At 37.7% G+C, this 16,776-nt stretch overlaps 1 protein-coding gene across 2 annotated transcripts in view; it reads right to left on the bottom strand.

Annotated features, from left to right (window-relative positions):
• Positions 1-427: 427 nt before the first annotated feature.
• Positions 428-16,776, bottom strand: part of LOC127526447 (vitelline membrane outer layer protein 1 homolog) — a 35,124-nt gene continuing 18,775 nt past the window's right edge. Inside the window, exon 5 of one of the 2 annotated variants that reach the window (XR_007933992.1) lies at positions 428-886. Coding sequence is in view for 1 of the 2 variants with exons in the window: in XM_051922008.1 (XP_051777968.1) it covers positions 1,555-1,620 (66 nt within the window). In the remaining variant the exon portion in view is untranslated. Of the gene's footprint in view, positions 1,621-16,776 lie in introns of both variants that reach the window. The other variant, XM_051922008.1, reaches the window with a different exon arrangement.

Below are 16,776 nucleotides of genomic sequence, written 5' to 3'. Positions count from 1 at the left end.
ACAAGGCAGGGCATAAGTCCATCAGAGGTCCCACTCATGCACACCCACACTTTGGCCTTTTTGGACACACCAATCAACCCAACTTTGAGGATGAGATAACAAGGACCTTCAAATGGAGACTGGACACACACACACACACACACACAAACACAGTGTTGTTTTATTTTGTATTAGATCATGTTGGCCTATTTGGCTTTATGCTAGATTTGGTGGTCACGGTGAGAGTACCTCCTTCTGCTACAGAATATAATCTTACCTGATTTTGCAAATTTTGATAATATGCAGGCTGTAATCACTGATCCAGGGCAAGACTTTTTGCCTTTTCTCATCTCAACTAAATTCATTGTAGATTTTTAGAAACACAGGGCGCAATCACAAACTCAAACACACTCAGAGAATCCAAAATCAGTAAAAATAATAGATGGAGTTTTTGCTGAGAGATGCATTTATTTTTGACAAATGAAATTCAGATAAGTTTAAGATTTAAGATTGTCTGCTATGAAACATAATGTCTAAGTACAATGTTCTTATTTATACTCTTAACATTTTATGTCTGATTGAAGGAAGTCAACCATTAGTAGGGATGGAGAAGGGTTCACAGAATACTTTATTAAGCATTTAAACAGATTATTTGTTGCATTGCATTTTGCTTTAAAGGATAAGTTTGGTATTTTTCAAGTCCAGGTTATTTCTTCAAAAACATAATATATATGTATTTGTGACACACAATTGTGTTCTAAAGTGAAATACTTCTTATAAATTAAAAAAATATCTTATATACACTGGTGCTTTACAATGGAGGGTATGGGGCACGGAGGAAAATTTAAAAATTTGCCAAATATGTTAATTTTTCAAGCCACGACAGTTGTCAAGTATTGATCAGCACCTTCCATGTTTCCGATGCATGTTTGTGATAATGAAAGAGATCTGGAAATCATAATTTTATGGCATGTTCCATGTACTGTTTTTCTAATGGTATGGATACATTTTCTATTCACTTGTATGAGTTCACACATAAACAAAAGTAAGCAGTAGTAAATCAAATCAAAACCAACCACATGGCACAAAATGTTTACTGTGGTTTGGTCCTTTGAGAGGAAACTGTTCCCCAGGGGGGATGAAATGTTCATATGCTGAGGTATCACACATAGTTGGTCTTCTTTAAAAATGGATGAATCTCATAATATTGGTGTTTTTCCACCGTACCCCATAGCACCCAATGTAAAGCCCTAGTGCAGGCAAGATATTTTATTTAAATTTAGAGAAAGTGCTTACGTTTAGAACACAGTTTCACATGGCAAATGCATATATGGCGTGTTTGTAAAGAAATAACTTTGACTTGAAAAATAGTGAACTATTCCTTTAATTACATTAATGCGGTAAGGTGCTTATTTAATCATTATAGTAACTAGGATATTTACTGCAAAAAAAAATCCTTAAACATGTTTACCCTATTAACCCATAAAGCATTACATTAGTTTAAATATTGCTATCATGTAAATATTAATACCCCTTCTCAACAAGCCAGTAAGGTGTTCTGTGCAGGCTCAAGATTTAGCGGCAGAAAAAACGAACGTCATTCAGAGCCGTTTCATCTCCATCTCCTTGTGGTGACTGCACCTTTGTCTCAAAGCCAGAGATTCCTTTTAAACAGATATCACCTTCTTCCCACTCTTTCCTGAACTGATCATTTTGTACTACTATGTTATTAGAGCATCTGAACTTGATGTCGTTGGCTGCAGTATTATCACCATTCCTCTGAGGAGGCTGCACTTTCAAAATGAATGATATGAGAAAACCCTCTGGGCACCACTTTTGCCTTATCCATGTGCCCCACCTGCAAGGAAATTGCAAAAGTTTAGTTAACCACGTCTGATTGATAGACAGCGGGCATTAATATATTTTTCTAATAAAAACTAAAGCATCAGTGCAAAAATTTATAAATAGTGACTAGTTGGAATAAAATGTTTAAATCAAATACCATAAAGCACAACCAAGATAGGAAAGGTTTAAAAAATGACTGAAGTAACTTACGGGCCACTCTCCGATTCAATATATGTGTCTTAGTAGATACTTCTGATGGCTTACAATACAGCCGTATTCCATTCAGTGCTGTATCATCTCCACTTCCTTGGGGGGCCTGTACCTAAGGTATCGAAGAGAAAAAATAAATATCATTAATTACCGTACTTTTTGTTATACGACAGTCAAAAATATCAGCCATATACTACTCAAGAACTCAAAGAATATGTAAAGTGTATCTAAAAAATGGCATTTATGGAAACAAGATAAAGTCAGTGCTACAAATTAACAGGAATATTTCCAGGTAATTTTCTCAATCTTCATATACTATCAGTGTTTGCATTTACTAAATATCTGTACATCCTGAAAATTCAGTTACTACTTTACCTTCAAAGCATATCCAAAAGCAAACCATCCTTTAGGACAATGGTCAGCATACGTCCACTCGCCCCATTGGCCTCCATTTCTCACACTGATTACTGAAGAGAATCCAAAGACCTCTGTGCAACTAAACAAAAGAACACAAACTGAAGTGCACCAAATGACAAAGCCCTGCTAGTTCATGTACCCTCAAAATATACAGTTGAAAAATGACTGTGCCAAAGAGTCTCACATCCATCAGAAGCAACAGTCTTCTTATAGCCACTGTGTTATATTTGTGATGTTGATAGTGTGGGATTTGGGGCTGTATTGATGGTTTAAAATCTTGAAGGTTGAGTACTAAGGGTTAATTTGTAATGCTAACCATAGATTGGCCTCAAGTCACATTTTATCTTGCTCAGATTTGCCAAAGTTCATATTAACCAGCTGCTTCATTGCTCTGACAGATGAGAGACTGCATGGGAGGTTAGGGCCAACCACAGAAGGAGAGATTTGAGTGTAACAAGATGACCAACGGGTGACACTAATATTTTATCTAAGGCCCTGGGAACACAACCCATTTGAGAACAGCAAGCTTGTTCTTTAAGTTGTGCCTGTGTGTGTCAATGTGTCTAATTTATTTTTCACATACTTAATTTCTTATAAGTCTCAAATCAAGACAATAGAAATGACTGCAGATGTGAGACAAACCTTGCTTATTTTTAATTTAGCCATATAACTTGTTTTAAGATTATTTTATTCTTTCCAAAAAATGACAACTGATAAGGGATGTTTAGTAACATACCGTATATGTCAGCTCATAAATGTAACCTGCTCAATGCGACATGCACACAACTCCAGCAGCAGCAGCAGCATGTGCGCCTGTGTTTATCAAAGCAGCTTTAAACTAATGAATGATTAAAGTGTCTGATTTTTTTCATATAGGTAATTTCTTACAATATATATATTTCCTTCTACACAATAGTTTATAGCAGTGTGTTTGTTTGCTGTAAACTGTTTATGGCTTGAGTAAGAGTTGTGGTAGGATTGAAGGTCACATGATTAAAATCCATTCAGAGATGCTCTTTTCCAGCATCTTATTGTAAGATATAATGTTAAAATACAATACAATTTTTTTTTAAAAAACCTTCAAGGAATGTGAAATTAAATATATAATCTAAATAATAAAGGAATAATGGTAATTTTTTGAAAACCCTAAAAGTAAAACATGAACAAATCCCTCTGGATTCTCTTATATCATCGAAAGATGCAGAGAAATTAGTTCATGCGTTTGTTTTCAGTCGGCTAGATTACTGTAACGCACTCCTCTCAGGTCTACCCAAAAAAGACATCAATCGTTTGCAACTAGTGCAGAATGCAGCTGCTAGAATCCTTACCAGGAAAAGAAAATCCGAGCACATCTCTCCAGTTTTGATGTCACTACACTGGTTACCTGTGTCATTCAGAATTGACTTTAAAATTCTGCTTATGGTTTATAAAGCTTTAAATAATCTCGCCCCGGCTTATATATCGGAATGTCTGACACCTTATATTCCAAATCGTAACCTCAGATCCTCAAACGAGTGTCTCCTTAGAATTCCAAGAGCAAAACTTAAAAGAAGTGGTGAGGTGGCCTTCTGCTGTTATGCACCTAAAACCTGGAATAGCCTGCCAGTAGGAATTCGCCAGGCTAATACAGTGGAGCACTTTAAAAAACTACTGAAAACACATTATTTTAACATGGCCTTCTCATAATTTCACTGTAATTTAATCCTGATACTCTGTATATCCAATTCATTATAATAACTATTCATTCAAAAACTGTACTAACCCCTACTCTCTCTTCTGTTTCCTTTTCCGGTGTCCTGTTGGCGGTGGCGTGCGCCACCACCATCTACCCAAAGCACCATGATGTTCCAACAATGATGGATGGATTAAAAGCCAGAAGTCTGTATGACCATCAGCATCAAGTGACTCCGTGAAAAACCCGAACTACAAAGAGGACTATTTCATTTATGTTAGGTAGAATGCCCAAAGGGGACTGGGCGGTCTCGTGGCCTGGAACCCCTACAGATTTTATTTTTTTCTCCAGCCTTCTGGAGTTTTTTTTTTTGTTTTTTCTGTCCACCCTGGCCATCGGACCTTACTCCTTTCTATGTTAACTAATGTTGTCTTATTTTAATTTCTTATTTTGTCTTTTATTTTTCTTCTCTTCATTATGTAAAGCACTTTGAGCTACTTTTTGTATGAAAATGTGCTATATAAATAAATGTTGTTGTTGTTGTTGTTATAGCCAGCTGAGAAACTTTGCAAAATGAATTAAGGAGGAGGTTATTGTGCCACACAAATAATCTGTGCCAAATAAATTATAATATATCAACACATTTACTATTTGGCAAAGAATATGACAAAGCATACCGTATGTCATCATATATTTAAGTATAGACATATCTGATATTTCCCGTAATGTGTCAGTCAGCCTGTTCAAGCAGGTTGCCATCTGAACTAAACATTACAACTCAAAACTGAGATATTGTTTGTGGACCCTGACCACATTAACTTTGCTTTTTTGTCTTTATCGGCCCAGAGTGTCTACTATTTCTATTACACTAATTTGTTAGATCTGTGCGTTCTTATGCAGTATATACATATATGGGTCTTATGTTTTGTCATATTCTTCATTAACAATAATCTTCTCCTTAATCCTTTGCAGAGTGAAATATGTTGTTCCCAACACTTCTCCTGAGGCCAATTATTTAAAAAGATCATGTCCATGGTCAATCTGCTAGCACAGAATCCACACTCGGACTTAGGGTGCACTGGGGAAGAAAGACTCTACAAGCATACCAGGATGACATGGGCATCTCACTAAACAAAATGTGATCACTAGCTAATGAACACATTACATATTGTTACTTTTGAAATTTCAGAGGACAAATGCTTTCTTCCCACCCTATCTAGTAGATATAGCACAATGGTTTTCTGCTTTGTTAATTCTCTTTGCTCCACAGTAAATGAGTAAATGGAAGTCCAAGTGTAATAGCATGTGGTCCACTTGCAAAATATATTTCACATTATTGTTTCTGATAGATAGATCTTTATTTGTCCCCAGGAGGAAATTTGGCTTTCTACAGAAAAAAATAAATAAATAACTAAATACATACATACACACGTACATAAATAGATTAATACATATATATTCGCAAACAATATGGTCTGAACACACACCAGAATGACTAAAAAGAAAGAAAATTAAAAAGAATGAAAACATATCACTTGACAGTCCCAGTCCCACTGACACACCATACTAGCGTACTGCTGTTGGTATAAAGGAGCCATCATAGTATTTCCCGACACACTTCTGCCAAATAATTCATTGGCTTAAAGTCCTCAATTTTAGTGTGTCAGAGAGAGGATGTGCAGCTTTGTTCATAATGGCACTCAGTGATGTTTTCATTCTCTCCTTTGACACCATCTCCAGGAGGTCCAGAGTGTGTCCCATAACTGAACCTGCCCTTTTAGTTAGCTGGTTGATTAACTGGTCCTCTCTTAATGTGATTTTACCACCACAAGATAGGATATAGCACTGGCCATCACAGAGTTGTAGAAGATACTCACATTAAAGGAACACAATCTAGTAGGAAAAATAAGTCTACTCTGGCCTTTCTTTAATAGCTCCTCTGTTTTAATAGACCTGTCCAGCCTGACATTGACGTGATCCCCCAAGTACTTGTAGGAGTGGACCACTTGTACATCAACTTGCTGAATAGTGTCTGGACATAGAGGCTGTTTGGTGCAGCGAAAGTCAATAACCAGTTCCTTTGTTTTCCTGATGTTATGCTGCAGACAATTAAGTTTGCACCAACAAACAAAGTTCTCCACCTGACTCCTCTCCTCTGTCTCATCCCCCTTATCAATACACCCCATAACTGCATTGTAGCCCACCCCCCTGCTTGTAGCGCATGCGGAGGTTTCCACCAGATTTACGTAGCAAGGAAGCCGCTACGCTTTTAAAATGAGTGACAGATAGAATCAGGCCAACACTTTAGCCCTGCTGTATTTTCACCCTGCCACCCGAATATTAACAACACACAGGAAAATGCCCATAAAGATTAAACACACCAAACACACAAATATATAAAATGTTCCTTGTTTGCTAGAATAACTACTTACAAACACAAAAAGTACTAAACAAACCCCACAAACAAACCCCCACACAACGATATTTACAGTCCTGAAAAAAATCCTTACTGTAAATGATGGAAGTGATTCTGGAAATGGAAACTATGGTTAAATGATGGAAAGAAGTGCGGAATGCTCCTATTCAACAAATTGCTTTCCAGAACATGGATAGTGAAATACTGTCCTACCTCTGGAGTCCAGAAGAATAGTCTTCAGAGGCGCGCCTCTTCTCCAAGAACATCAAAGGACTGGATTGGGAAAAAAAAGAATCCACCACCATCCTTAAATCTGGTGGCCGAGCACCATCCTTCTCCACTACGAATGTCCAATAAATGAAAGATTTAGGAGCTGCTGCGAATGATGCTGATTGGAAAAAAGAAAAGTACCACCACATCCTTCTCTTCTGGTTTTATTGGTACAGTAGATACAAACCATAAAGTACAAATCCCACAAGCCCCACCGCATCTGTGCAAACCTTTTTAAAGACACCGACCCCAATTTACAACAGAAATCAGTGCAACCAGTGTTGTTATTCACATTTACCAATCACTCAACAGGACATACTTACATACAAATAAAAACTGAAAAGGCTTGATGATCATATTAATGACGTTTCAGACCAGCTGGAAGACGTTAAGCAGGGACTCACGGCTCGAGTGGAAACAGCGGAACAAATGGCATCTAACGCCGATGAAAAAGCCACAGCTGCGAACTCGGAATACAAAAAACTTGGAGACAGACTTGCAGCCCTGGAGGATGGGTGCAGAAGAAATAATATAAGAATTGAGGGTATACCTGAGAAACGAGAAAGCTCAAGCCCAGTGAAATTTGCAGTAGAATTACTGTCTAAAATAATTGGAGATGACTTTAAACTCGACAATGAGATAGCCACGGCTTATCGCACAAAGATACCAAGCGCCTTTAAATCTAGGTCTTTTATTGTCCGCTTCGAACGACTAAGATGTAAGCTTGATGTGATGGCACTTCTCAGACACAAGCAAGAGATTATATTCGAAAATAATCTTATTCGTATTTTTCCCGACTTCTCACCATCAACAGCTGCAAAACGCAGATCCTACAACGACATTAAAAGGATGCTACGGGAAGCCGATATCAAATACAGCCTCTTGTATCCTGCCAAACTGAAAGTGGAAGTTCAAGACGGACATTATATTTTCTTCAGCAAAGAAGAAGCTGAAAAAGAATTAAAGAAGCTGTTTCCGACACTTTTTTTGAAAGTTAATTAAAATTAAAGAGCCGTATTCTATCAAGGCACGGGAAAGACCGATGATCTGATCGCTGGATCCATGTTTAAAGAGACTGGTATTATAATTATACATCTCTTATTCTCTTTTTTTAAAATTTTTTTTATATCTGGACTTTATATGTTATATGTTTATGTTTTAATCAGAGTTATAGAGCTATAGACGTGAGTGTGAAAATGTGGAAGTGATTAAAGTAGGATTCGTTTTATTTATTTATTTTTTTATTTCTTTTCCTTTTTTTTTTTTTAATTTATTTATTTATTTTTTTTTTTTTATTTTACTATACCTTAAAGTAGACTGTTTAACTTCATACCCTTGGTTTAATGCTTGTTCTACTATTTATACAATTACCATTATACTATTACAGTATGAATTACCAGGTTTATCCTGGACTAGTTTTTAAAATCACTCCCAGGGTTGTTTTTTTTTTTTTTTTTTTTTTTTTTTTTTTTAACCTTAATATCTTAACTTAAAAGCGCTGAAGATTATTTCAAGATTAAATATTGTTAATGAGAACATTTTCGGCAGATAGTATTAAGGATTTAACTGTAAAAGATATCTCTGTTTTAATTCTGTAACGCCGCTGCAGGGTGGGGTTTGTTTTGTTTCGGACGTGCTCTGTCTCTTCGTATGTCAGAGGACTGGAACATCGCGAAGTGGGGTCTAGCCTCTTATGTGGGGAGGCAAAATGGGGGGGTGGGGGGATAAAGGGGGGAGAGAAGGAGAGCAGGTTATATCTAATCTATTCTTATAATCCTTATAATTATAAATATCAATGCAGCAACAGGCTAACATGCAACAACTCCTGGGGAATCTTGAAACTAAGATTAAAACTGCCATATTACCAATTAAAACTATAAAATGACATTAAAAACTCAGAATCAATGTCTCCATGATGGGACAGTTAACTTTGTGAGCTGGAATGTTAAAGGCCTGAATCACGAATTAAAGAGAAAGAAAGTATGCTCTCACCTAACAGGCTTAAACGCTAAAATAGTATTTTTACAGGAGACCCACTTACTAACCAAGGATCAGTTCAGATTACAAAAAGACTGGACTGGCCAAATGTTCCATTCTAGCTTTATAAAGAAAACTAGAGGGGTGGGAATTCTCATACATAGAACAGTTCCTTTTGTAGCATCAGAGGTAGTGTCGGACCCTGAAGGGAGATATGTGATGGTCATGGGCAACTTATATAACAGTAAAATGATTTTGATAAATGTTTATGCACCCAATGTTGATGATAAGGAATTCATGCAAAATCTATTTGCATCCATTCCCAGTGTGAACACTCATAAAATTATAATGGCTGGGGACTTTAATTGTGTTTTAAATCCACTCTTAGATAGGACTCCTGTGACAGGGGGGACGACATCTAATACTGCAAAGATAATTACACAGTTTTTAAAGGATCACAACTTATCAGACCCCTGGAGGTTTCTTAACCCAAACTCAAGAACATATTCGTTCTACTCACCAGTGCATTATAGCTACTCAAGAATTGATTATTTTTTTATAGATAATAATTTCCTGCCTACAATTAAATTATGCAAATATGACACAATTGTTATCTCTGACCATGCCCCTCTAGTCTTGGAGCTAAAATCAATAAGCCCCTCGTACTCACCTCGCAGATGGCGTCTTAACCCTCTTTTATTGGCAGACGAGAACTGCACAGAATTTATATCCAAACAAATCAGCTTCTTCCTAGAGACAAACATGTCTACAGAGGTTTCTGCAGGAACACTCTGGGAAACTCTAAAGGCCTTCCTAAGAGGCCAGATTATTTCATATCTTTCCCATAGAAATAAATTAGAAACCAAGAAAGTGTCAGAGCTAAGAAATGAAATTACTAGAATAGATGAAGAACAAGCCAGGCGTCCAAGTGAAGCTCTTCACAGGAAAAGGCAGGCCTTGCATACAGAACTTAACATCTTAACAACTAAAGAAACTGAACAACTTATTTATAAGTCTAGACAGCATTACTATGAACACGGAGAAAAAGCTAATAAGCTTTTAGCTCAACAAATTCATAAACAAGAAGTTCACAATGCAATACCAGTAATCACCAACAAGAATGGAGAAGAAATCATCGACCATAATAAAATAATGCACACATTTAGAGATTACTATAAGTCTTTATATTCCACTGAGCCCAAAGAAGACAACACGCAATCTAATGCATTTCTGGATAATTCACAAATACCACAAATAGATGCTTTAAGTGCTGAGGAACTAGATAAACCTCTAACGCTAACAGAATTACTAGACGCTATAAAGTCACTACAAAGCGGGAAATCATCAGGCCCTGATGGTTACCCCGTAGAGTTTTATAAGAAATTCTCCACTCAGCTAGCTCCACTCTTATTGGTAACATTTACAGAAGCTAAAGACCACCAAATACTACCTCAAACATTTCGACAAGCATTAATCACCGTCTTTCCTAAACAAAATAAGGACTTGTTACAATGTGCATCATATAGACCAATTTCACTCCTGAATAATGATGTTAAGATACTCTCAAAAATCCTAGCTAGAAGGATGGAGAAAGTGCTGCCCTCGGTAATATCACAAGATCAAACTGGATTTATTAAAGGCCGACATCTATCTTCAAATCTCCGACGCTTGTTTAATGTTATATATTCACCAGCAAAATCAAACACCCCAGAGATATTACTATCATTAGACGCAGAAAAGGCATTTGACATGATCGAATGGAATTACCTTTTCACTGCATTGGAGAAATTTGGGTTTGGCCCGAATATTTGTGCTTGGATTAAACTACTGTATACCAGTCCAGAAGCTTCAGTTTGTATTAATAAAATTTGCTCAGACTACTTTAAACTAGAACGTGGTACCAGACAAGGATGTCCCTTGTCGCCACTGTTGTTTGCAATCGCTATTGAACCACTGGCGGTTCACTGCCGAAATTCTCATCAGATAAAGGGGATTGTCAGAGAAGGACTGGAACAGAAAATTTCTCTATATGCAGATGATATGGTCTTATATATATCGGACCCAGAAAACACTGTCCCTGCTGTTTTAACAGCACTAACAGAATTTCAAAAGATATCTGGTCTTAGAATTAATCTGAATAAAAGTATACTCTTTCCAGTGAACTCACAAGCATATAATATTAAATTAGACACCCTACCTTTTACCATAGCAGATCAGTTTAAATACCTAGGGGTAAATATCACTAGTAAACATAAAGCTCTTTATCAACAAAATTTTGGCGTCTGTATGGAAAAAATTAAGCAAGACTTGCATAGATGGTCAACCCTTCATCTCACTCTAGCCGGAAGAATTAACATTGTTAAGATGAATATCCTTCCTAAACTTCTCTTTTTATTTCAAAACATTTCAATATATATCAATAAATCGTTTTTTAAACAGTTAGATTCAATAATAACCTCATTCATTTGGAACTCAAAACACCCACGTATCCGAAGAGCGACCCTACAAAGACCTCAGGCAGAAGGTGGCATGGCTTTACCTAATTTTCAGTTTTATTACTGGGCAGCAAACATACAAGCCATAAAAACCTGGACACAAATAAATGCACATACACAGGCTTGGTCTGCAATAGAAGTAAAATCCTGTAGTACTTCTTTATATTCCCTGCTTTGCTCTCCAATAAATGAAAGTTATCGCAAATATACTAATAACCCAATTGTGCTTTACTCACTCAGAATATGGAACCAAATTAGGAAGCATTTTAAGATGGAAAATCTTTTATCAGTGGCACCTTTGCAAGGGAACCACCTCTTTCAACCTTCGCAAGTATATCCAGTTTTTAATACCTGGAAAAGTTTTGGGATTAAAATGCTCAGAGATCTTTATATAGACAACATATTTACATCTTTTGAACAATTACGTTCAAAATTTAACCTCCCAGCTACACATTTCTTTTACTATCTTCAAATTAGAAATTTTGTTAAACAGAAATTGCCCGATTTCCCCCACCTTGCACCCTCCACAATGCTGGAAAAAATACTGCTCAATTCCGAGGAAACAAACACTATTTCCGCAATATATAAAATCTTATTAGAGTCCCTACCTTTCAAAGATCCAAGAGGACATTGGGAAGAAGATCTCTTAATCAATATATCAGAAAAGGAGTGGAAGGTAGCAAAGCAGAGAATTCACTCGAGTTCTATATGCGCAAAGCATAGAATTATTCAACTAAAAATTATATATCGAGCTCATCTGTCTCGCTTAAAACTGTCCAAAATGTTTCCAGGCCAGGATCCGACCTGCGAGCGCTGCAACCAAGCTCCTGCCTCACTGGGTCACATGTTCTGGGCCTGCACCAAACTAACATCATTTTGGACAAAGATTTTTAAGTGCCTCTCAGACAGCCTTAGTATCACAATCCCTCCTAACCCACTAACAGCTGTGTTTGGTGTCCTTCCAGATGGACTTGAATTGGAGAAGGACAAACAAACGGTGATTGCATTCACTACACTCTTGGCACGCAGACTTATTTTGTTAAATTGGAAGAATCCTAATTCTCCTCTTATAAGTCAGTGGGAAACTGATGTTTTATATTATTTGAAATTGGAAAAAATCAAATTTTCAGTTAGAGGATCTGTACAAAATTTTTTCAAAACTTGGCAGGATTTAATCAATATTATTTTAGAATAAGAGAATTAACTATTATTGTATTTAACTCCCTTCTCCATCTCTTATTTATATAGATATTTACTTCTCCCCTTCTTTTGTCTAATGTTGCCTTATTAAAAAGCTTAAAGAAATTCTCCTTTAGCTAAGCTCTCCTTCTCAGGGATGGGGTTTGATTTGTTTTCAAATTTGTTGGGTTATAAATGGATCTGTTTGTATGGAATGATTACAATGAAAATTAATAAAATAAAAATATAAAAAAAAAAATAAAAAAAAAAATTCTCTTTGCTCCACAGTAAATGAGTAAATGGAAGTCCAAGTGTAATAGCATGTGGTCCACTTGCAAAATATATTTCACATTATTGTTTCTGATAGATAGATCTTTATTTGTCCCCAGGAGGAAATTTGGCTTTCTACAGAAAAAAATAAATAAATAACTAAATACATACATACACACGTACATAAATAGATTAATACATATATATTCGCAAACAATATGGTCTGAACACACACCAGAATGACTAAAAAGAAAGAAAATTAAAAAGAATGAAAACATATCACTTGACAGTCCCAGTCCCACTGACACACCATACTAGCGTACTGCTGTTGGTATAAAGGAGCCATCATAGTATTTCCCGACACACTTCTGCCAAATAATTCATTGGCTTAAAGTCCTCAATTTTAGTGTGTCAGAGAGAGGATGTGCAGCTTTGTTCATAATGGCACTCAGTGATGTTTTCATTCTCTCCTTTGACACCATCTCCAGGAGGTCCAGAGTGTGTCCCATAACTGAACCTGCCCTTTTAGTTAGCTGGTTGATTAACTGGTCCTCTCTTAATGTGATTTTACCACCACAAGATAGGATATAGCACTGGCCATCACAGAGTTGTAGAAGATACTCACATTAAAGGAACACAATCTAGTAGGAAAAATAAGTCTACTCTGGCCTTTCTTTAATAGCTCCTCTGTTTTAATAGACCTGTCCAGCCTGACATTGACGTGATCCCCCAAGTACTTGTAGGAGTGGACCACTTGTACATCAACTTGCTGAATAGTGTCTGGACATAGAGGCTGTTTGGTGCAGCGAAAGTCAATAACCAGTTCCTTTGTTTTCCTGATGTTATGCTGCAGACAATTAAGTTTGCACCAACAAACAAAGTTCTCCACCTGACTCCTCTCCTCTGTCTCATCCCCCTTATCAATACACCCCATAACTGCATTGTAGCCCACCCCCCTGCTTGTAGCGCATGCGGAGGTTTCCACCAGATTTACGTAGCAAGGAAGCCGCTACGCTTTTAAAATGAGTGACAGATAGAATCAGGCCAACACTTTAGCCCTGCTGTATTTTCACCCTGCCACCCGAATATTAACAACACACAGGAAAATGCCCATAAAGATTAAACACACCAAACACACAAATATATAAAATGTTCCTTGTTTGCTAGAATAACTACTTACAAACACAAAAAGTACTAAACAAACCCCACAAACAAACCCCCACACAACGATATTTACAGTCCTGAAAAAAATCCTTACTGTAAATGATGGAAGTGATTCTGGAAATGGAAACTATGGTTAAATGATGGAAAGAAGTGCGGAATGCTCCTATTCAACAAATTGCTTTCCAGAACATGGATAGTGAAATACTGTCCTACCTCTGGAGTCCAGAAGAATAGTCTTCAGAGGCGCGCCTCTTCTCCAAGAACATCAAAGGACTGGATTGGGAAAAAAAAGAATCCACCACCATCCTTAAATCTGGTGGCCGAGCACCATCCTTCTCCACTACGAATGTCCAATAAATGAAAGATTTAGGAGCTGCTGCGAATGATGCTGATTGGAAAAAAGAAAAGTACCACCACATCCTTCTCTTCTGGTTTTATTGGTACAGTAGATACAAACCATAAAGTACAAATCCCACAAGCCCCACCGCATCTGTGCAAACCTTTTTAAAGACACCGACCCCAATTTACAACAGAAATCAGTGCAACCAGTGTTGTTATTCACATTTACCAATCACTCAACAGGACATACTTACATACAAATAAAACCCCCTATGTGGCCCCGCTACAGCATAATCATCTAAGAATTTCTATAGGTGTTACATTAGAGGTGAACAGATAAGAATACAAAACGAATGCATAAGAATAAAGAATCTCTCCATAATATATACACTGCTCAAAAAAATTAAAGGAACACTTTTTTTTTTAATTAGAGTATAGCATCAAGTCAATGAAACTTCTGGGCTATTGGTCTGGTCAGGTAAGTAGCACAGGGGACTGTTAATCAGTTTCAGCTGCTTTGGTGTTAATGAAATTATCAACAGGTGCACTAGAGGGGCAACACTGAGACGACCCCCAAAACAGAAATGGTTTAACAGGTGGAGGCTACTGACATTTTTCCCTCCTCATCTGTTTTGCCCTTAGTTTTGCACAACAGAATGATTCCAGGAGACAGGCAGTTACTCTAGGAGAGATGGAAAGGGCCGTAGAAGGTCCTTAACCCATCGGCAGCACAGGTATCTCCTCCTTTAGAAAAGGAGGAACAGGATAAGCACTGTCAGAGCCCTACAAAATGACCTCCAGCAGGCTACTGGTGTGAATGTCTCTGACCAAACAGTCAGACACAGACTTCATGAGGGTGGCCTGAAGGCCCGACATCCTCTAGTGGGCCCTGTGCTCACTGCCTGGCACCGTGGAACTCGATTGGCATTTGCCATAGAATACTAGAATTGGCACGTCCAACACTGGTGCCCTGTGCTTTTCACAGATGGACAGAAGGTTCACCCTGAGCACATGTGACAGACGTGAAAGGGTCTGGAGACGCCATGGAGAACATTATGCTTCATGTAACATCGATCAGCATGACCGCTTTGGTGATGGGTCAGTGATGGTCTGGGGAGGCATTTGCAGCAACCAGAGGTTAATGTAGAAGAATAACAAGCTTGAAATCCTAAATGAAATCAGGAAATGTTTGATTTTTGTTTACATTTTACATGGTAAATATTTTTCAGTTATATTTATTTTTCACATCCTAAAAACTGCACTTAATCTGTTTACTTGCAATGAAATACAAGTGCAACCGTCTGTGTTCTAGAGAATCCTATTAGCATTTACTTACTTAAATACTGTGCTACCTGTGCCTAGAGCAAATGTACAAAAATCAATTTATTTGAACACATAATAATGGGTAGGAGGTTAATTAAGCAGGAGAAATACAAAACCACAATACTTATATGACAAATACAGTGCACATGCACCCAAGGTAATCTCTTCTCTGATCTCTAGACAACTCCAGTGCAATGCTTGATTAACACCCCTACAGGCCCCTGGGTGATTTTATGAACAGAGGTCTCCCTGCTTTTGAATTTGTCATACGTACACTGGATCATTTTATCAAGTGTTTCCCCCTCAGTGAGTTCAACATGTATGGTCACTCAATTGTTTCATCAAGCCTGGTCCCCTTTGTTTAGTTCAATGCCTGGACATGCTTGGACGTGGGATCGGGGTGTTGCCATGGGTATTTAAGTTTGCACAGATGCTTGATTGTTTCATTGAGTGGGGGCCACTGAGTACGCACCTGGAATTCCCTGAAGGTAAATCTGACCCTGCTTTAGTCTTATCTTCCTGTGTTGAACTAGCCACTCCACCTACTTGCCAGCCTGAGTCTTTGCTACTTAATCATTTCCTAAGTCCAAGCTACTTTATGCCATCATTTGTTGATACTCCTGGGATAATCCCCAGAACTACCTCTGGCATCTGGAGCACAAGTCAAAAAAGAACTGTAGCCTTACCTACAGAACTCTGTCTAGTGTATGCCTTCTTGAGAAATGGTCTTTCTTAAAGGGCTCGTCCTTAATTTCTAAACAGTGACCGCAGAATTCCTTCTCTGTGTTGCCTCCATGTGGTTTAGGGAAAAACTTCCAATGTCATGGGTCAAAGGGTTTGAAATACCCTGGTGGAGTTTCTCATAAAAATATACTTTACGACTTAAAAAGTATATGTATACGCCATCCTGGATCGTCACTTTTCCATGGTTGTGGGTCCTGTGCATCTTGTGGATGCTTGGAGCTCGAATGTCTGGAGCTTTCTGCTCCTTTTAGGGTTTCCTTTGGTGTACAGATCCCAACTGTTTTGCAGTTGCTGCATCAGTCCATGGTGGTGAAATTGGAGCAGAGTTTAAAGACAAAAATCTGAGCATGTGTCACTAGACGGAAACCCTGCAGCAAACCTAAGACTTGCTAGAGGGATTATATCTCTTGGATGGCTTGGGAGCACCTGGGAATTCCTGAGGAAGAGCTGCAATCTGTAGATGATGACAGAAAAGT

Source organism: Erpetoichthys calabaricus, unplaced genomic scaffold, assembly GCF_900747795.2.
Source record: "Erpetoichthys calabaricus unplaced genomic scaffold, fErpCal1.3, whole genome shotgun sequence".
Taxonomy (NCBI): Eukaryota; Metazoa; Chordata; class Cladistia; order Polypteriformes; family Polypteridae; genus Erpetoichthys; species Erpetoichthys calabaricus.
Note: the sequence above shows the minus strand (reverse complement) of the source record. Positions and strands in the feature narration are given on the sequence as shown.